Source organism: Pagrus pagrus (genome assembly GCF_965226575.1).
Source record: "Pagrus pagrus genome assembly, chromosome: 1".
NCBI lineage: Eukaryota > Metazoa > Chordata > Actinopteri > Spariformes > Sparidae > Pagrus > Pagrus pagrus.
Genome location: NC_140185.1, coordinates 36,587,926 through 36,610,995, shown reverse-complemented (window position 1 = coordinate 36,610,995; position 23,070 = coordinate 36,587,926). Strand labels below are relative to the sequence as shown.

Genomic DNA, 23,070 nt, shown 5'->3' with positions numbered 1-23,070 from the left:
GTTTGTATGTCATGTGAAGGTTTAGAGAAGTTTACATAAACTTTATAGAAACCATGGCTTCACATTGTTGTGGCTTATAATTCTTTCATCCTCTAAAAGCACAAATTCTGTTTCTGTTCAGCACCTGTTAGTAGTTGTTAACTTTAGTCAAAAATGTTGATCACTACTGTAACAACGAATTGTTTTCTAGCGGGAAGATTTTGCTTGTCGCACACGGATGCTGAGGGTACATTGTGCGTCTGTAAGAGACAACCAAAGGGTATGACTAAGAACTTGTGTTTTTTAATGACCTGGGATGAGATTGTGTGGCTATCTACGTATTATTGAACGATACTAGCCAGTTAGCTACACGTCATTGTTTAATATGCAATATAAGTTTACACTATACATAGTAGGGGGTCCATGCTCTGTATCTCTAACAGCTATGGGGTCCTTGGCCTGAAAAACGTTGGAGACCCCTGCTTCAGGGCAAGTTAACCTCATGATTGACAAGTCCTCTAGTTATCAGTCAGATCCAATCAGGATATCCTCTCCAGCTCCACTGTCTCATCCAAATGTGGTCACTTCCGAAATTAAACTTGAGGTTTCAAAAGGGTAGTCCATGTTGGAGGGTTTACTCTTATTGAAACGTGGCAGCCGTTTCTGCAGGTCGTTGTGTTACGGAGTCATGATCAACAGATAACCTGCTGTACGTTCTTAACCTGAAGATCTGATGAAAAACACTGTGGGGAGCTGAATCCTCAGTTTATAATGTAGCACATGTGCAGACATCACTTATCATTCAGCTCATCCTCTCACTACTTTATCTGTTTGACATTTATTTACACTGTTTTCTGTCACATTTCTCAACAGAATGTTTACTTGGATGGAAGCACAAAGCACCGTCCGAGATTGAGAACAGTCACTTTAGGCGATAAATATGAACATAAACGCTGTTTACTTGTTGATCGGCGCAGTGTGGTACATTAGGTATAACAAGATTGATTCCTTGCCTAGCCATGTTTGAGACTGTCCAGGGCACGCAGGAGTCAAATTTGCAGTAACTGGGACAACGTTTTGGTGGACCCTGCACCTGAACCAGCTCATCTCATGTTTTTTTAAACTCACATCTCCCGTGTATGAGAGGGAAATAAAAAGCACAATAAATAATTCACTGCTCACATGCATTTTGTATGAATGGTCCCATCGCTCATCAGCGAGGTGTAGAGAGCAGAGGGAGAGAGTTGATCCTCTGGGTTCCTGCTTTCTCATCTTCTCGACACTGTTGCATCTACTCAGTGACGTCTAGTTGTGGTAATTACAGTGAGATGGCTGGCAGCTGCTCAGGTCCGGCCTCGTATACGCTCCTTCACGCTTCACGCTTCAAGCCGCATGCTATCATGTTATCCTCATTTTCCTCCTCTGCAGTTCAAAGTCATGTCTGTTGACCTTTACACCTTGTACTCATTTCATTTTCAGCTCACGCCTCTCCATCTTCATCTCCATTCTCTTCAGTCTCCCGTAGTTCCTTCACCTCTTCTTTCTTCATGTCCTCTGTGTCTCCCATCTTCACAGGTACGTTCCACCGGCTGCCACCACGTCACACCACAGCCCTTTTTCCAATTTTGTGTGTTTTAAATGTGGATGTCAATCCCGGCCATGCCACATGCCTTTTAGGAAATTAAAGAATAAGTTCATCAATAACTGAACATTCAGTCATTATCTCCTTCCCCCCATACTGACGGGAAGTCAGGTGGAGTTTCATAGTCCACAAAACATTTCTGGAGCTTCACAGCAAAACAGGGTTGCAGCATTTTTCTAAACAACTGAAGTAGCTGGGGACAATAGTACCGTTTTGTTATAGGCCGATTTCAGTCAAACTAAATATCAGTCGAGCCCTTTAAAACCATGAAATGTCTCTGTATAGCTCGTCCAGTGTAATCCTAGTCTCTGGAAGCCCTGAGATCCCACATTGATTTTAAAAAGATATTATTTACACCCTTTTTAAAGCCAAAAACTTCACTGTAGATGCTAAGCTAAAAGTGTTAGCGTGCACCCCATCTGAAGTAGTTGCAAGAGCACAACAGCATGTCAAGGGTGCAAATAACATCTTTTCAAATCAGTTTGGGATCTCAGACTAGGAATACGCTGGACGAGCTGCATGGAGCCATTTATGTTCTTTTTGTTTGTTTTATATCTCCACCAAGGAGGTTGTGTTTTCACACGTGTCTGTTTGTTGGTCGTTGGTTTGTCAGTAGGATTACACAAAAACTACTAAACGTATTTCCGTGAAACTTGGATTGAGGATGAGTCACCCAGAATAGACCCCAATAACTTTGGTACAGATCCGGCAATGTTTTTTCTCATGTTCTTTAACATTGTGAGATTTTTCAACATAATGCATAGATCTTGATGAAAAAAAATCAGGCGTATACAGGTGGCTGGTATCTATTAGTGAAAACAAAAGAGGACTGTTGGGCCTTGTTGGAGGTATGCGCTCCACTGAGTGCCATGTATTCCAGTCAACAGCAACAACTTCAGTTGTTTAGGAGAAACTGTTTTGCTGTGTACAAAACTTCACCTGAGTTTCCATCAACATGGAGGGAGGAGATGATGACTGGATTTACATTTTTGGGTGAACTGTTCCTTTTAACTGTTCCTTGGGTGACTCACTTGTTATAAATGCTTCTCCTATCGAGTAGATTTGATTTAGGTCACTTTGCAGCATGAAGTTGGATATAGGTGAGGAAAAATGCGATGTATTGTAGCGGGTTCAGTGTTCAAGATATCCCTTTATATGACACCAAATACATTTTAATGCAACCATATGTTAAGTCAGACATTTTGGCAAAGAACTTAAGCAGAATAAAGATATAAATTATACACAATGCATAATGAATGAGCTTAATTAATGACTTCATTACCACAGCATTGTATTTAAACTCACAGTGATTGTAGCGTCACGTCTTTTCCCATAAAGCAAAGAGTCATCTGCTTGTCTCTTTCTGCTGTTAGTAGTTTGATGACGTTAAGGTATCAGGTGCACGAAGCTGGCAGCTTCTCAAAGTAAACTGTTTATTCCCCCCAAGCCATGTATTCACAGCGATCTCCTGTGCTAAGAGGATTGTTTGGCTCAGTGAATTTTCTCATGATTTCTAGAAATCAGACATTTTTATGTACTTCTTGTTGCAGTTTTAAGGTCATGTGACTCATTTGCAGCTCAAATTTGAGCTGCAAATTGGGAAAACTCTTGTGCGTCAGCTTCCTGATGAAAATTAAAAAAGAGATGTGTTGGATTATTTTTCAGGTTCTGGTGTTTCCCTCTTGGCCTTTTGAATTGCGTAAGAATGGGAGTTGAATTCACAGAGCAGTCAAAGGAAAAGCAAACATTACACATACAGTACAGCAAATTTTAAACTCAAAGTTATGCGTGTGCTGTGTGCGAATGTGTCAAATCCTTAAAAAAGAAAAACAATGATTAAAATGAGGAATAAATAGAAATAAAGGGGGAAACAATTAAAATACTTTACATGTGCATCTTATATTTGGCCCAGCTAGGATCAGAACTACAGTACACTTATCTTCTGCATCATCTGAGGGACATTAACTATCTGACAGGAGACAGGAATGGACCTTGTTGCTCCCCAAATGGTCATCAACAGGAGAAACACCTGTGTGCCTGGGCTGTTAGGTATCTACTCACTTTAAATCACAGAAACAAACACAGTAACACTTACTGAACCAATCTGTGTACCCATACATCAAACAGTTATCTTCTTGGAGCACAGAAATGAGCATACATGTCCTTTAAAGGGTCATATTCACAGAAACAACACATCTTTAAGGTGGGCTGAAAACCACAAAAGAACATTAAGGAACATGTACTGATTCAAACTAACAGCAGAAACATGATAAAAAGGAGTTAACCCATGTCAGTTATGTCTATCACAACACCTAAATAATAAATATTTAGCATATTACAGAGAAAGTCTGTGGCATTGATCCTCAGAAAAAGAGTAATATAAATTAGGGTGTCATCTGCATACATAGTGATGGGTGTTTTCTAAAATGTTGCGTTTTTGTAATAAACGTTCATGAGCGTTTATTACAAAAACGCAAAATTTTAGAAAACAACCATCACTATGTATGCAGATGACACCCTAATTTATCGAGTGTGCGGACGTAGTTCAACATAACTAGAGAAATACTTACATACACATCTTTTTGAGACTGATGCACACCTTTCAACATCAGGCCAGAAAGTCTCTCATACTTCATGGATAAAAGAGAAACCCCCAGAAGGATATGGGTTATGGTTCGGGTTTGAAGAATCCAGCACTGTAGTTTTCTAGTTGTCACTCTAGTTTTATTAATACTTTTGGCTGAGTCAACATCAATTAACCTGCCGATCGTTATAAAGGACATCAAAACACCGCAAAGACCCCATCATCTGAGACTGTTTGGCAGTATAGTATGTCTCAGCTAAAATTATGTTTTTATGTATATTTTACAGTCTGGTATAAGTTTTATAAACATTTCATAAGTTGGATAGATGTCCAAGACTGAGCTACAAAGTAGACCATCTAAAAAATGTCTCCTGAATACCATCACTTAGCTTAATTAAAGGAGGTCGGCTATTGAAACGAATATTAAAAGCCATTCTGCAACATTTTGTAGGGAAATGCCCCCGAAACCAAACCAGTTGATGGCCCGGTCATTTGGGGTGTATTCTGATTGGCTGTCAGTGTTTGTGTTCATCAAAGTGAGCCCAAAGATATCGTTCCCCACTGTGGTTGTGGTTTGGACTCCTCCATCCATTTGGGTTAGAACGATATTTAAAACTATCTATTTATCGTTCTTGTGTGGACGTCCCTTCAATGTAAATAGGGAATATAATCCAGTGATATTTGTACTGAAATCTGCTGGAGTTATTTAAACAAAGGTTGAATAAGACCCTTATTTGTGGATCATTACTGTCAAGAATTACAGTAGCTGGATGGAGTCAGACTGATCAGTGTTTCACATCAGTAGTCGATTACCTGAAGCTGCAGTAATGGGTGGTGGTGTTGTAATTTCCCAGTGACAAAGCTACACCCACAGACTTCAGTTCCAATTCGTTGCAATTTGTGGTCTGAGCTGGTGCTTTTGTGAGGTGTAGCTATCTCAAACTTGGTTTAATATTTCAATATTTCTGCCCACATTAAAGACAAAACTCATCATAGTTGTCCCCAGCTGCTGAATATACAATCATACACAGCTGAGACTCATATAAAGCAAATGTAATTTACAGCTCTGTGGTTGCTATTTACTGTATTTTGAATCATATGCTTAAAGAAACAGGTCTCTTGGCTGCCTTTTTATCTGCGTGTGTGTAGTTTGAAGTAATGGTGACTGGTCTGATGAGCTCAGTTCACTTCAGTAACTGGTTCATAACAGGATCAAACAACCAGATGTCGTCCTGCCCTGACGTAACTGCAGCGTTCGCCCCTCGTTCCTAAAGCGACGCCGAACATCCCGCTGAAATCTCTCAGTCTCTTGTAATCTGGTCTGTTCGATTGTTGCTCTGAGGAGTTTGTGTGTGTGTTTCTCGTGTCGGATGAAGTTTTAAACCCTACTCACTCGTGTGCCGCCGGGGTCTGCGATTATCTGCCTCTGTGCTCAGAGGGGGTTTTTGAGTTGTAGCCGTGTGGAGAGGGTTGCCAGGCGCGGCGGTAGAAGATAAGGTTGTAGGCAGCGAGAGGGCACCTCGTCATGTGAAGAGGCCTGCGGAGGGTGAAGGTGGTCCTGCTTCTGAGGCCGTCAAACAGATGGCAACAGAGATGCACAGAAGATGGCCTAGATTCACACATGCTCTCCCTCTCCTCCTCGCTCTCCCTCCATCCTCTGCTCTCCTACTCTCTCTCTCTCTCTTTTTCTTCCTCACTATGTAAGAATCAGCCTCATCACCAGTGCAAACATCAGATTTTCTTCTTTGGACATTTGTGTTTTCTTTCTCTGTTCTTCTTCTTTTTTTTTTTTTTATCTATCCCTGTCTCTCAGCCTCCCAGATTAAATGTGCGTTGGTTGTGCCTGTGGACGAAAGGGTTGCCTAGCAACCAGCTGATGAGAGCAGCCTTGAGGCCTGCAGTGATGTCAGTCTGAGTCGGGGGAGGGGTGTGTGTTTGTACGTGTGTGTGTGTGTGTGTGTGTGTGTTTTGAGATGGAGCAAGAGGATGGCGGGCCTAACCCTCAGCAGAGTTCAACATCATCTCACGCAGGTCACGTGCCGCGCTGCTTTAGTAGGCCACCGTTATGTAACCCAGCACAGCCGAGTCAGTCCGTATGAGTGAGTGTGTGTGTGTGTGTGTGTGTGTGTGTGTGTGTGTGTGTGTGTGTGTGTGTGTGTGTGTGTGTGTGCATTCAAGCTTCTATAAATAAAGGCAGCATGTGCATGCATGCCAATGAAACGACCCTGTATGCGTGAGCCGGTGTGTGCTAGAAAGAAGCAGGGAGTCATGCGATGTGTGGGCGTGGCGAAGGCGAGGTCTCCCACCACTGATATCAATAGCTCTGCATCACTTTCCTTCAACCTGCTCAGCTGATGGAGGGCGAGCGCTGTTCCTGCTGAAGTGAAGGAGGCCAGCGAGGGACACGTGCTAACGTTACCTATGTGTAGTGCATCTGTGGTACATTTGCAGAAAGAGGCTGCTGGTTTGAGGCTGAAACTTCCACAGAGGACTCGATCCTGCAGTTTAAAGCTCTGTGACGACTTTTATTTTGTATTTTTTGTTTTGTGACTTTTGAAGTAACACTTAACAAAACAGACAAAATGACCTTGAATTATTATCATTATTATACTATATTGTGATCATGATTTGAGACTGTGCTGTATAAGGTCTTAGATTTTGGATGTATTATGACATAAGTGTTTTCTCTTCCTGGTTTTAAAGACTGCATCACAGTACAGTGAACATACCAGACTGTTCGTCTTGTTCTAATACTTGTCTTTACCTACTTGGTATCTGAAAACTGTTAAAAATGACCATCTCAGGTGTCCTATAACTCAAATTGCTCATTTTGTCTAACTAACAGTCCAAATCCAAAACATATTCAGTTTTGTAAAACAGACAAAAGCAGTAAATCCTCATATTTGAGACGCTGGATCAAACCAATGACCACATCAGGTCTAAAATTAACACACAGGAATTTATTTAAATAATGAATTTTACACAAAATCTTGTTTAAACGATGAAACATGAGTTATCCATTTTGTCCAGTGCTCAACCCAGATAACAAAACTGTTGCCCAGATCTGGCCCACACCAGACGTGTTCATCCGGCCCACATGCAGCATGGAGTGATGGCGCTCAGTTCGCTCCTGTTTGCCAGAACTGAGCCACAAGCGAGCCAAATAAACCAGAACTGGCCCAGATCTGGGCCACAGTTAATTTCTATTTTAGTGGTCTGGATCTGGCCCACATGAAGGCCAGTTCTGGTTTATTCGGTTCGCTCTTGGCTGACACCTGACACCATGTTATGGTCTGCTCAGATCTGGCAAACAGGAGCGAATCGCCCAAGTGCCATCGCTCCCCGCGGTGTGTGGGCCGGATGAACGCATCTTATACAATTTTGCTATGGGATGTTGTTTCCTGTGTTTCCTTTCAGGGTTACAAGTAATAAATAAACCTCCTCAGCCTGCAGTTAAAAATGAAAAGTTAAAATGTTGCTTGTAAGAATCCTTAAGTGACTCGAGGGATGACAAAGTCAGGCGAGGCTGCATCACATGAAATACCTGAAACTGTTGTACAGACTTTAATCCAGAAGATGAAGTCTGCTGACTTTAGTGATGCCCTGGTTTTTCATGTGCAGGTCAAAGTTTATCATTTTCTAAAGCTGCAGCGATTAGCTGATGAATCAAAATTGACATTGTCTGTTTCCAGCCTCTTAAATTTGAGGATTTGCTGCTTTTCTTTGTCATTTCTGATAGTAAATGAAGAGTTTTGGGGTTTTTAGACGAATGAAGCGATTTGAAGACGTCACTTTGGGAAATTATGATGAGGCCTATTCACAATTTTTTTTGACAATTAATAGACTAAACAATTAATCAATTAAACATGAAAATAATCATTAGTAGCAGCCCAACAAGTTTCCATTAAAGTATCTCCACATCGACCACGTATTATGACACAAGATGATGAATTGTAATAACTTTCATGATCCTCTCACTTTTTTTTTTTTGCTCTATTATCAGATCTAAATTTCATCATGTCCAATAATTTGGTAAATGACCGAACGCCTGCAAAACAAACACTTCATCAGCTCTGTGTTTGATGCTAATTAATAAACTAAACTCAAGTGGTGACCCTGGTTAAAAAAAAATAACTGCTTAACCTCACCGTGTCAGCGTGCAGAAATGATAAAAACTTCTGTGCACATTAAAGGTGCAACACGTCACTGACTGAATGATGACTGTCTGGATTCCTGCCTGGACCTTCTGTGTGTGACTGCTGCTGTTAAAGTGACGTCTGAGCGATAAAGATTGTGTTTCAATCAACGAAAAAATATATATTCACAAATCATCCGGGCGGCTGAGAGAAACTCACAGCGTAGCTCGTCCTCTTTTTGTCATACGTGACTCCTGGTGGCTGCAAGAAACGGTAATAAGGTCAGAGAAGCTAAACGAGGCACTGTGCTAATTAGTCTAATAGGCAATTACATACTTTTCACATCAATTTGAGTCCTGTAACAAAACGTGTTTAATAGAGGATGAAATACCAGAATACCAATTAGACAAGTGCTCGACAGATCTCAGGTTAAGTATTTTTAAGCATCTGTGCTGTTGTTTGGAATCAGAGTCGGTTCGTTTGTTGTCGGGTTTGATGAAGATGAAAATTAAAATGTGACCGAGGAGCACGAGTCCAGGTCGCACAGCAGAAGTGACAACAGAAGGCAGACTGATGAGCATCCCTTTGTTTTCTTTATCTCACGTCATTGTTTGTGTGTCATGTCGTCCATCACGTGTCTAACATCGTCCTCTGTCTCCATCTCATCCATCAACACGACTTCCTGTGGAGAAGCTGGTGTTGAACAGTGAAGACTGTAAGTTTTTTCGGGCTTGTTGAAGGCAGCACTTTAACAATGGCCCACTTCCGTGTTGGCAGAGCCGACCCCCTTTAGTCCCCTTCACTTCCCCTCGGGCTGTTCCATATGTTACAGTAAGGAAAGAGCCCGATCTGGGCTACACGTAACCTCGTGGTGGTTTTCTGCCCTTGTCTCAGTTTTTCTCACAAGAGTCAGGATCAGCTCGATTTTTGAGTTGAAGATTCAATTTATTAAAAAAAAATCCTCGGGGGAAGTTGAAGGAAGGTGTGATCATTCTGCATGGATTGGTGTGTGTGTGTGTGTGTGTGTGTGTGTGTGTGTGTGTGTGTGTGTGTGTGTGTGTGTGTGTGTGTGTGTGTGTGTGTGTGTGTGTGTGTGTGTGTGTGTGTGTGGTGTCACTGCATCATCACATCCCTCCATCTTGAGAGCAGCAGGTAACATGAGGCTGACTCTCTGTAACTCTGATGTGTCCTGTGTTTTTTCCTGTGGTGGTGGACTTTGTGTTTTAATGCAGAACTGTCTTGTTGGGGCTTTGTCTTGGCTTAAAGGAACAGTTCATCTAAAAAGTGTTTTAAAAATCCAGTCATCATCTCCTCCTGATGATATAAAGTCAGGTGAAGTCTCGTAGTCCACAGAACATTTCTGGAGCTTCACAGTAAAACGGAGACGCAGCATTCTGCTGAACACCTGAAGCAGCTGGAGATGATTTAAAACATAAAAGACAACCAAAAAACCATCAGATGGATCCATACAGCTCGTCCGGTGTCATCCAAGTCTCTGGAAAGTCTCTGGTCGAGCTCGTGCACCCACTTCAGTCGGGCTGCACGGTAGTTTCACCAGGATAGTCTCTGAAACTTCACCTGACTGTGAATCAGCATGGAGGGAGGAGATGACGACTGAATTTATATGTTTGGGTGTTTTTATCCTGTAATAACTGGCTCATGTTCAACCCTCCTGTTTAAAAGTATCTTAACACACTTTATTAGTTTTTATAAGTCAGTTGTTCTATAAATGTCAACAAATCCCTTGAAAAGACCAAAACCAACGTGTTGTTTATTATAAATAATCTGAGCTCCAAGCTCATTGGTTCCTACTGAAGACATATAAGTTCCTGATAAAATTCTGAATATGGATCCCACACATAGTATACAGAAGGTACATTACATGCATTTAATATATGTATAATTTACTTTTACTTATCATACTTTTGACACTTTCACTTTTACCAAAGTAATATTTTAACGTGATATCTTTAACTCAAGTAACTTTAACACTGGTTTCCATCCAGAGGTTGGTTTTGGTTTTCTCATGGGATTTTTTGACAATAAGAAAAGTTACAGAAGAAATAACCAGACTAGACTCGTCCAATAAAATGAAACAGTGTCTGCTTGTGACCTTTTATCGCAGGTTGTCTTTGAGCTGTGAGCCGTTTAAACCTTTCGAAGATGAAAAACTGACTGTACTTCAAAAACAAAACAAGGGAAGAAAGACCAGGAAAATGTCAGAAAAAAGTCATTTGTATGTTAATTTAAATGTTTCCTGACTCACCAATCAGATTAATCTGGTGAGCTCTTCCAGAGAGAAACAGCTATGCTGCAGTTTAGCTGTATTTCTTTTTTGTTAAAATGAAATGCGAGAAACGTTTCTTTGCTGACGATGTCCATTTCTCCGAGGGTGAACAGTTACTTCAGTATCCTATTACTCTGTTCCCTCTGGTAGTGTGAAGGCTATATAAAGGTTTGAGTAACCTTCCCCCTCCCGTGAAGCCGTACACGTCCGTCCATTAGGAAGCAGGCTTCCCTCCGGCCGTGGTTCACTCAGCAGGCAGCGGCTGAGCGTGGACTTTGTTACGACCCCCACAGAAATAAAATCCTTTAAAATCCTGGAAAATCCTTTAAATGTTGTACATTTGAGGGAAAACGTGGCGAAAGGTGGAAGCTTCATTTCATCTAGGGAATAATTATTTTTAGACTTTATTAGATAGAGTGAAAATATTATATACTATTTATCAGGATTTCTTGAATTGGCGTGATTATGAGTAAAAAATCTCATGTAAAATCACGACCAATATCTTGTTTTTCGCCAAAAGAAGACGACTTCAAGTTGTTAAATTTCACTAAATAAAATCAAGGTTTGATCACTGAGGTCCATGTGAATCAGGGAAGATTGTTTTAATAATCCTGTTTTAATCGTTTGATACTTTTAAAAAAAAAAGAAATAACCAAAAAACCTATAAAACTTACTTCCGTACTCAACAGTTAATCAAATCCAAGGAGAATATCATTAAACTCTGCACGTTAATCAATACGAGGTTCAAATAATTATTATGATTTTTAAAAAAACATCTAGAAATTCAAAAATAACATGTATCTTAACATATGTAAGTTTAAATTTAAAAAGAAAATATCCCTCTAATGTGTTTAACTGATCATAACCTTTAATCTGTGTTTTAAAGCAGGTTCCTGTTAAAGGGGTGGAGTGATTCCCATTTCCTTGATAATTATTCCATTGATAAATATTATAGTAAAAAAATAATTTTATCAAAAGGAAATTAATCCAAATAGAAGTGACACGTACACGATGACAGCTGACAGAAGAGTAAATATGAACACTAACAGTAGAGTACGGATACTGTAACTAAACAGTCTGGATGGAGATTCAAACCAAACGGCTCTGACCTGATTTAACATCCAACATGTTTCATCAGCTGCTGCACATTTGGTAGAAATGTTCGCCTGTGATGCCACCTACTGTTCACTGTGCAGCATCACAGCCTCAGATCCTTCAGCAACACGGTTTAATGAACAATAAAGAGACTTTTAAAATAAACCTTCAGTCTTTCATTCAGCTCTTCACCACACGTCTCATGACCTGTCACATGTTTTTAGGATGATTTCCAACCTCTCAGGTGTGTGTTGGTTTCAGATCAGGACAAAGAGTTACAGAGATCACATTATTTTAACATCTTCTGTGTTTAATCTTCTAATTAGAGTTTTATATTTACATTTTAACATTTCCTACAGCTCCTCCCCCACCTCTCCGGCCAAAAACATCAAATAATGCAGGTTTCGAAGGCTGCAATCAGTTGTTGACTGATTATTATTGCCTCTCAAACAAGTGAAGAATTAAAACCAACATTTATATTCTAGTTATAAATTCAGGGGAACAGCCAATTACCAGAATAAATGTTGGCAATGTATTTTTATTTTTTTGCAAAACCACTGATATGTTGCAACTTTGTTTCTTTAGATTCAATTTTCAATTTTATCTGCACTGGTAGATTGGTCCAGTTAGGATCAGGCACACCAGCCACTGGTTCGGGTTACGAAGACATCATATTTTGACCTAAAATACCTGTTTCGTTCGGCACAAACACAGCTGGAAATGTCCTGACTTCCCATACAAAATATCCGTTTTTTGACCAGACGAACAGCCCGACGTGTCCCAAGGTCTCGTCAAAAACACCCAGACTTGTTGCCACGGAAACCAGAAAAATGTTCTCGAGGTTTGCTTAAAGATATCCAGTGGTGTCACACTTACAAATGTTGAAACGCAGTCTCAAACTTTAGGTGAACGGCTTGTCAGCCTTGGCACCTGAAACTCCATCATCCCCTCCACCTCCAGACATGAAGGTCAGCTCATAAACATGTAACGTGAACGTGACCTGAGACTTTTTGTTGAAATGTCAATATTGGTGGCCTATGACACGCTCACATGTGAACACTTCAGTGGTTTATAGAAAGTGCATTTCATCCTGGTGACTGAGCTGCTGACAGTACACGTGGTTCGTAGTCTAATAATGTGAAACAGCCCCTCCACGTCTTCATGATGATCTTTGGTTGATCTTTGATCAGTCTGTGTTTGTCTCGCTCTGACTGACCTGTCGTCTCCTCTGTCCTCCTCAGGCCTCCCACTGAAGACTCAGGAATGCGTAACAACGCTGCCGGCGCTGCTGCCCTCACCTCCACCCCTCCCAGCAGCCTCCCATCCCAGACGCATCCTTGCAGCCCGCCTGACTCCGCCTCCTCCCTCACCCCCTGCTCCTCGCTGCCGCCCTCCGTGTCGCCCACCCTCACTGACGTCTTCGGTCTGCCCACCCCGCCCATGGGCAGTGGCGGCGGATACAGCCTGAGCTCCTCCTGCGGCGGCAGCGGGAGCTCGCGCTCTCCATCGCCACTCACGCTGATGCAGGCGGTGGCGGCCTCGGGCAAGCCCTTCGCCTCCAAACCCATGGAGCTGTGGAGCAAGCACGACGTGGCGGACTGGCTGGAAAGCCTCAACCTGGGGGAGCACAGGGACGCTTTCCTGGACAATGAGATCGAGGGCGCCCACCTGCCCTCGCTGCAAAAAGAGGACCTGATAGACCTGGGCGTGACGAGGGTGGGCCACCGCATGAACATCGAGAGGGCCCTCAAGCTGCTGCAGGACAGATAAGCCCCGAGGAGACGGGGAGGAGACGCGTGGAGTCCAGGCCGAGGAGAGGGAGGTGTTACCGATCACTTTTACCAATCTCTTCATCAGACATAATCTCAAGTCGTGGAACTGGGTAGAAGTTTTGTCCAAGCTGATGCTGCCTCTTGCTGTTTTTGTCCTCTCTCATCCTCTGTCGCCCTCATCTCAGTGCTCCGGTCTTGTCCGCCCTCTTCTTCCTTCCCACCGCCCTGAGCATCAGGCGATCATGGGATGTCGGCGGAGCTGCAGGGGGAGAGAGAGAGAAGAGAATAGCTGCTAAGTCACATGAAGGAGAGAGAGAAGAGGAGACCAGTATGAAGGACTGACCAGAAAACAAAAACTCTGGAATAGCGTGTACTCAAACACTGGAAAAATACTTGTCTGGAGGTTTATTTCACATAAAGACTCGTGCTCACCCAACTGCTTTGGAATACTGAAGACTTTTTCCATACACCCGGTGTGGGTGCATGAAGAACCAGCTGAGCTGGTCGTTGCTCCTTTTCTATCTTTGCTAGAGTTTGTTCAGAGAATAATATTTCTTCACTAGAGTCCTACCGGAGTTATATTTCTGGGTGCATCTAAGGTTGTAGAGAAAAATTTGAGATAGACTCCATTTTTTTGCTTTTCACCTGTTTGTGTCAAAAATAAGAACATTAGCTGACATGTTTAAACGAATACTAAACCATATCTCATGTCCGTGCACACACAGACACACACACACACACACACACACACACACACACATACACACACTTTATGCAGAGTGCCACACGCTGACAAACGAGAACACATACTGTCTTCACACACCCCGAGCATGTGTACACACACCGATACTGCGATGGCCTTCTTCTCCTGAGAGAGAGCAAAGCGTGGAGAGAGGTGGTCACCAGAGGAGGAGCTCCGCTGTAGCAGGGGCCCCGGGGCCCCTCATCAGTCTACACCCACCCGGTGTCCACCTCATCATACGAGGAAAACCGAGGCGAGGACACGAGGTACAAGACGGACAGACAAACGTTGGACCAGAAATATTCTCACCTTGAAGTGGTTTCAGCTTGTCTGTCTGATAAGGGCGTCCTCTTGGCTTTTCCTTCAAGTGTTGTGTGTGTGCGTGTGTGTGCGTGTGATGGTTGACCCGAAATATCACTAAGGCCAGTTTAGCTCTTTCCTCGGACCCGCTCTTTAGGCCCCAGTAGGTAAACTAGAGCTGTTCTTCGCTTTTGTACTTTCCTTTTCCTCACGACGTCAGACTCCTTCACCTCACCATCAGCAGGTCAACACTCGGCGTTCATGTGGCCCCACAGCAACGCTAACGTATCCAACACCCTGTGTGTAAGAAGAGGTTCATCAGAGAGAGCATTACAAGGTTTAAAGGAATAGTTTCACAGTTTTGGGGAATAAACGTACTGGCTTTATCGCTGCGAGTTAGAACACTGATAGTCTCGTGTCTGTGCACGAAATATGAAGCTGGAGACGATTAGCTTAGCATTAAGACTGGAGGCACGAAAACAGCTAACAAAGGCTCACAGACCTGTAACATAACATGTTATATCTCACCTGTTGATCAGTGAGATCCAGAGGAGTTTGCAGGCAGATTTTTAGACACGCTAGCAGCTCCATGCTGTCAGTCAGTCAGTCAGTCAGTCCACTGCTTCAGTCCAGACAGAAATATATCTACAGCTACTGAACTACTGCCCAGAATCCCGACTACCCCTGACATTTCCTCCTGTCCATGAGGTTATTACAACATCTGGATGAATTCCCAATTAAATTTCTTCAGGATGAATTTTAATAACTTAACCTTTCATTCAGCGCCATCATCAGGTAGAAAAAAAAACTTGCCAGGTATAAAAACATATTTATATTTATCATGAGGTTCCCATTAAACTCAGCTGGACTTTTTGTTTACTGCTAATTTAAGCTTGCTAACCTGCTAAACTAAGATGGTTACCCAGTTCAACATTATACCTGGTATAAAACATCAGCATGTTAGTATGCCGATGTCAGCATTTAGTCCACAGCTAAGCTGCTGTGACTAGTAGGGATGGACATTTCAAGCAGAAATGATATTGTGTAGTCACCGGGAACTATTCGACGATCGTTCAAAGATCTGCTGTTTGTATGTCCTGTGGCATGTAGAGGCCCCAAGGCCTGAAATAATGTGATACCACCGGGTACGAGGGAAAAAACAATGGCAAATATATATTTTTAGACAAAACTATAGTTACATGAACTATTTGAATATTTCTAATTTGGATAAAGCATCACATCCCTTCAAAATTATCCATTTTGATCCATTCTGGTAAGAATGTCTGGAGGAGCGAGACGATTGCATCATTTTATTTAGCGAAGGGTTGAGCTGAAAGTGTCAGTGGACGTCTCCGTCCTCCGCACAGCAATGATGTCGGTAATTTTATATCTGGAAGTTGGACTTTCTCGGCTTCATGCATCACAGAGCAGCTTTAATTTGAACGAGGCCCTGACACAGAAGCTGTTTCCAGTCTTAGTGCTAAGCTAAGCTAATCACCTCCAGGCTTTACCTCCACATTCACATGACCGTGGTATCAATCTTCTCAACAAACTCTGAACAAGAAAATTATAAGTGTATTTCCTAAAATGTCGACCCATTTAAAGCTGTCACCTGATAGTGTTTTACTGAATCTGAATCCAGTGTTGAATCCCTTTGGATCCCTTTTTTAGCTGTCAACAATTTTAAACAACACAAGTTATAAGTAACCTGATATTTAAGAACTAAAACTCAAGTTTTGCCAGAGAAATTAAGATCTTTTCTATTTATCCGATGACTACCTGAACATTTTGTACATTGTTCTTTGTTAATAGAAAAAGAGCAAGGAGATCAAGACTCAGTGAGATTTGCTAACGTCAAGCTAACTCGAGCTCAAGTCCAACCAAACGGCACAATCCTGTGATCTGGAGTCAAAATGAAACCAACTACTGTTTCAGACCAAAACAGCCTTCAGTGGTTTTCTTTAATAAAGAAGCTGGAGACGCGACGCTGCGTTAACGAAGCTGTTGCAGACCGACGCTGGCAGAGTCAGGTCGATTGAGTTTGAAGATTAAATAAAGATCTTGTCCTATAATTGTACATATCAGCAGGTTAATACTTTGTAAAGCGACTTCAGCCTGATGACATGAAATCTCGGCGAAGCGTTTTGCTTTTTGGAGCAGATGGAGAATCCGAGGCTTCAGGGTTTTATGTAGAATTACGTGTTCACGTGAGTCCTCATGCCTCGTCCTGCCCTCCAACCACTGTGCAAAAAACACAAGCAGAGAAAAACCTGACGGAGCCGGCAGATGTTCGTCAGCGTGAGCCCTGTGTGAGATTAGAGAGGGAAAGAAAAACGTTTCTGATCCGGTGCAGATGAACTCGACTGGACAAAGAGCTTCTCCGAGCTTCTCCCGTATTCTGATCCGGTCTCGCTGCAGCTCCGGCTGAAGAGACGCGATTTAAACTTTGTTATAAGGGTCCAATTTAAAATTAATCAGCATTTATAAAAAGCTGGACATTTGTATGTGTTTGCTAGCAATGATACAGGCTGGTCAGAAGTAGAAGTGCAGTATGTGTTGAAATGTGTGTATATAAGAGTGTTTAACAGGATAAAAATGTCTATTTGATTCTATGTATAGCTCTATTAAAAGGTTTAGAGTAAAAAAAAAAAAAAAGAAATTCTATGAAGGTTGATTTATAGTTGCCAGAGCTGACCTGAGGACCAGCGCAGTGGTCTCATTCACACCATCATCCTGCAGAGGATGCCTTAAATAGCTCCCCTCCTCCACTACCTGCACCACCGTCGCTCTGTAGAGAAGAAGAGCTCGTGTTTTTATCCTAAAGTAGATTCTTTCAGAGCACACCTCACGTGTGGTTTGATATGTGCTCGACAGTAACCCAACGTCTGGAAATATATATATATATATATATCGTTTTAGAGCAACTTCACCCTCGTTTGGTTTCATATCACACTCCGCAGCTTCATGCAGGTGCAGCTTTCGAGGAGACGAAGTGAAACATACACAAGCTCTGTGTTCTGTGAACATTAAGCCGTACGGAGGCTGGCACGGGACGATGCTGCTATAACGCTGTTCCTGTTTGAACATGTAACTTATTTTAAAAACAAACAGTGACGTGTCGGAGGGGCAGAAAAGCACAGTATTTTTAAAGATTTGTATAGAGTTCTATGAAATTTTATAGAGGTTCAACACTGACGCGTGGATTGCCAAAAAACAGAAATACTATATAGATAAAAACGTGGATATTATTAGACTTATGGGTTATGTAAGAAGCAATATTTATTCTGAATGAATCTCCTTGGTTGTGTTTTTTTTTACCATTTTAAGTTACATATCATGACGCAATCACTTGTCGGTGTTTTTAATAAAGCGTTGCCAACCCAGTCGCCAGAATAAAAGGTGGCGACGTACGTTTCTGCAAACCACGGATACGTTGAGACTTTACTTTTCTCCCTCGATGTTGTGTTGTGACGGCGCTGTAGATCACCTGTCTGACAACACACTGCTCAGAAACACAACATATCTGGGTTTTCTCACCACAAACACGGCTGGAAATTGTCCCAACTTCCCATCAAAAATATCACTTTTTTGTTGCCACATTCGATCCAGGACATTGGTCTTGTTAAAACACCAGGTTGGAGATGTCCCAACTTCTCATTAAAACCATCCAGCTAGAGATTTCCTGATGTTTCGTTAAAAACACCCAGTTTTGTCTGCACGAAACACGGCTGGAAATTGTCCGACATAGTTTTGTCGCCACAAACATGGCTGAGGTTTTGTCCCTACTTCTCATCAGTCAACAAACACGTGGTCGGAGACTTCAGGACTTCACATAAAAAATAACAAGCTTTGTCGCCACCAAGGCCGGTGACGTCCTGACTTTTTTGTGGACAAAAACACGACTGGACATGTCCCCAGGTCTCATTAGATACACTCATACTAATACTTTGAAATTGGCCCAATGTCTTGTTAAAAACACAAAGATTTGTGGCTACAAACACGGCTGGAGACATCCTGACTTCTTGTCAAAAACATCTGGATTCGTTGCCACAAACACGGCCAGTGATGTCCGTTCTCATCAAAAATGATTTATTGTTTGTGGCCATAAATGCGGTGTCATGACTCCAGATGTTGAAACGCAGTCTCAAACTGCGTTCGCTGGCTGGACGGCCTTCACATGATATGACACGTTTTGTTGAAAGGTGAATACGGCACATATGAAACGTACGGATGTGAACGTGTCAGCGGTTTGCAGAAACGTTCCTGCCAACATTTCATCCTGGCGACTGGGCTGCGTGTTGCCTAAAGTAGATAAACTCTCTTCTGCAGTAGAATTAAGATTTCTTTTGGCCAATCAAGTGACCACAAACCCAGGTATCTTCTGACGACCACCATCTGCCTGACTCTCATCTCCTGAAACCCCCCCCGAGTCCAGAGTGTGTGTATAAAAAGAGCAAAAATCTGTAAATTAAAAAAAAAAAAAAAAGTATATATCCGCAGGCCATCTTGGTAGGAAACTATATGAAACCTATATATATGTATACATACATAAATCCACCACAAAGATTAGCGGTGGCTGCTGTGTCCTCTTTGTGGATCAGCAGGTCACTGAGCAGTTTCTCTGTGGAGACGTAGAGCTGAGTAGATGTAGTAGGAATCTTTAACGAGCATCACCAGGCCGTGTTTAGGACGGGCACGGCTCACTGACCCACTTCCACTCCCCGTCAAAAACACTGCTCCCACCTTTATCATCGTCCAACATTTGGGTAACTGTTTCTTTTTTTTCTTTCTTTCTTGATTAATTAATTTATTTTTCTCATGAATAGATTTTATTCTTTGATTAAGTCTTCATAGAGGCTAAGATGTTTTTTCGGTAATTTGTGCAGAGACTTGTGTTCATGTTTTCTATGTTGCTGTAATTTTGTGCTACTGAATCATCATAGAGTCAAATAATTACTGAAATGAAAAGAGAGAGAATTGTCCTGTAACTGCACTCTTCCTTCCCCCCCTGCCCCCTCGAATCCTCAAGACTTCTTGTATGGCAACCAAAATTCACTGTAAGAAATAAATATAATATTGCACTAGTGTTGTTTCCCTCTCGGTCTTTACAGTCGACGGGCCTGTCGGAGCCGGATCATCACACCTGAACTCACAAACTCAGGTCGTCAGTTTGTGTCGACCAAAATAAAAATAAGCAAAACTTCTTAATTACACACTTCATTTTACAGCTCCGCAGGTTTCGTGGTAAGTAACAAATTTGAGATTTCTTTGAAACGACCTCCCAGCTGCCACGATGATGACCTCAAATCTTTCTGAAAATGACCCCAACATGATGTAATAATAATATTCTGCTATTTTTCCAAAAAGCATTTCACACTCAGTTCATTTAATCTCCTGCTTTAACGTTTACAGTTTTTATATTTCATGAGCTCTCGTTCAAAGTTTCCTCTCTGTAGTTTAAAGATTATTTAATGGTGAACCTGAAAGTAAACGGCGTCTCACTGCTCGAGCTTTGAAATAAAAAGATTTGTGTTTAAATTGTTCAAAGAAACAGTTTGTTGTTCATTTATTATCTTTTCACTGTGGTTTTGTTTTTACTTTCAGTTTTGTATAGAATCATTTAAAGTTTAAGTTTATGGACGAGCTTCAGGATTATTTCCTCCAGAATAAATAGCTCCAGTATTTCAGTGCTGTGAGCAAAACAACATCCATCTCCATTAAACGTGGCTGGAGGACCCAGAGAACTGAAGATTCATGTGTTCTGATATTAAACTGACTCTTTGTTGTTGTTGAAGCCGTCAGTCACTGGTGACGACACTTCACATGAGAGTAAAACACCTTTCATGATGTCACATTAACATTCACATTATTTTTTTTACCTTAAAATGTTATTGTATGCAACAAAATATGTATAATTTTCAAATCTCAATGACGTCATTATCAGTACTTAGATGAATATTATATTTTATTATATTATAATATAATATAATTTAATGCTTTTTATTCAGAACACAGTTTCACGTCTTGTATCTACAGGGCAGACCCATAGACATAATATTATGTTATATATTATATTTTATATATATTATGTCTATGGGCAGACCTGCCACATCCAATATGGCGGCCACGTCGACGTACAGTGCAGCGCGTCACTGTGACGTCGACGTACAAATGTGTCTAATAAAAACGACTTCATACAGACACGTGGTGACGTTAATACAGCAGCTCTAACAGACAACATGCAGATTCAAACTACATTTCCTGAGATTTATTTTTAGTGTGTTGTTGATAAACACAGTCTCCCACAATGCATTGCGCAGCGGAAACGGGACAGCTGCTCACAGGTGGACAATCAAAGCTGATTGATGATGATGGCGAACAAAACGTAAGTTTAACAAACATTCTGATGTTTCTGTGTGAAGTTTGATTATTAGAAGTGTGAGACGAGTTTCAGTCTGATTCACGTGTGAGGGCTCAGGTGTTCAGAAACACCTTCAGTCAGATGAACATTAATGAGCTGTCAGGTAACAAATGCACTCAGTGTCCAGTTAATAAGGTACAGCATGCTAAAGCTAATGCAGCTAGCAGCAGTCCTGCAGTGAATCCTGCCCTCATGATCACAATGTTCAGCTGATGTGTTGATTCATCTGGACGGAGCTGCTGCTGTTGAATTATTACATTACAGGCTACAGAGAGGTGTTTCTATTATTTTGTCCACCCCATTCATTTCACAGAGGCTCAGATAAATAACAGAAACCACTTCCTCCAGAGACACTTGGATTATATGGAGGCAGATGTGCCTGATGCTAAACCAGGGTTGTTAAAGTAAAGATACTGTGTTCACACATCAGGCACATACTTCTGTATGTTAAAGGGACAGTGCGCATCGATCAACAGTCAAACGAATGTAAGTGGGTGAATTTAAAAATAAAAGTTGTCCAACAGATAAAAAGCTTTTACATGTGATTAAAAAAACATTTAGGCCCATAACACAGTTAGACTGTCGGCTTCTTAAGTACATTTAATGTCAGATACTTCAAGACTTTTACTCAAGTATCTAAAGTAGTTTTCTGGCAGTAACTATATGAAGTATCCAAAGTACAAGAAAAGTAAATTTTCATATATTCACATGTATATGGCTTGATACTGTATATTATGCGTTGCCAGTTATCAGATCACATATCATTAATATTCTTGTTTATATTGGAATCAGTGGTTTTGTTTTGTTTTTAAACCTAGTACAAGTACCTCAAAGTTGTACTTGAGTACAGTACTTAGTTACATCCTGTTACTGTGTGTTTGAAGTGATTTAGAAACCAGTTCACAGTTTGTCCAGCAGAGGGCAGCGACAGACTCACTGCAACTGTCAAGTGACCAACTCAGTTTATATCCTGTTCAGAAATAATGAAAACATTCACGTGAACAAAATGTTTGTTTTTAATAAACAAATATATATTTATTTTAAACTCTTAAATATCCGTCAGGCTGCAGTTACGAGCTGCAGCACTCAGGAGTTAAATATCTTCACTCTTCTGTAATAAATGTTGTTTCTGTGGATGTCATTTTTGAATTTGTGATTATTTACCAGACATGAAACCTGCTGCTGAGACAGATGTGCCAGAGGAGGAGACATCATCATCATCACCACCATCACACCTTCATCTTCATCATCATCATCATCACCTTCATCTTCATCATCAAGTCCACTGGACGAAAGCATCTGTTCATCAAGGTGAGACGTTCAGACGATCACTGATGATCAGGAGCAGTTTACGGGGAGACGCTGCTGATTTCTTAACTCAACATGTTTTCAAATTGGCACATATTTAATTAGCCTTATTTGCATATGTAAACATAAAACAACACAATAAACTGCAGTAGGAAACAATAATTGTTAATATAAGTAAACAACTGATGCCGTTTCATGGTGATAGTAGCTGAAACTTATTTTTACTCTCTTCGCCCTGAAGTAAAAGTTCAGTCAGGAGGCAAAGTTCAGTTTCATATTATAAAATCAGCATTTTAAATCCTGTAGCTCGTCAGAGAGGAGCTTATTTAAAAACAACAACACCACCACCAAAAGCTTTATTAGTCAGAGACATCATGACACTGGAGCTTCCTCAGGTCGACCAGAGTGAAATGTTGTGATTCCTTTATATAGAAATAATATTAGTGGTCATAAGTCTGAATGTTGTGCAATAAAAATACCGCAGCTCAAATATGTGGGAAGGAAGTTGACAGTCACAGTGGAAGTTATATCTGTAACAAAAATAAGGATTATAAAAACATCAGTTTGGTGGAAACAGCAGAGCTTCACAGGTCGCTCTCTGAAGTTCGTTGAGACGATCACCTCCTCTGTCAGAAGGCCGTCGCTGCCGTGACAGTTATGGAAATGAAGTGCTGCAGGTTGATTAACCTTTTTGGTTTTTTAAAGGATTATTTGTGTTCTGCTTGTCAGTCTCTGAAGTTATTTATCAAGTCCAGCTGCACCTCCAACAGACGGCTCCACAAACAGACTCAGTGGATTTATAAA

At 41.3% G+C, this 23,070-nt stretch overlaps 1 protein-coding gene across 4 annotated transcripts in view; it reads left to right on the top strand.

The window, feature by feature from the left end:
• LOC311259259 (SH3 and multiple ankyrin repeat domains protein 2-like) overlaps positions 1-19,622 on the top strand; it is a 210,944-nt gene extending 191,322 nt beyond the window's left edge. For all 4 annotated transcript variants that reach the window (XM_084356291.1, XM_084356293.1, XM_084356292.1 and 1 more), the window contains one exon: positions 12,965-19,622. In XM_084356291.1, the coding sequence (XP_084212417.1) occupies positions 12,965-13,493 (529 nt within the window). In that variant the 3' untranslated portion in view covers positions 13,494-19,622. The remainder of the gene's footprint in view (positions 1-12,964) is intronic.
• The last annotated feature ends 3,448 nt before the right edge of the window (positions 19,623-23,070 follow it).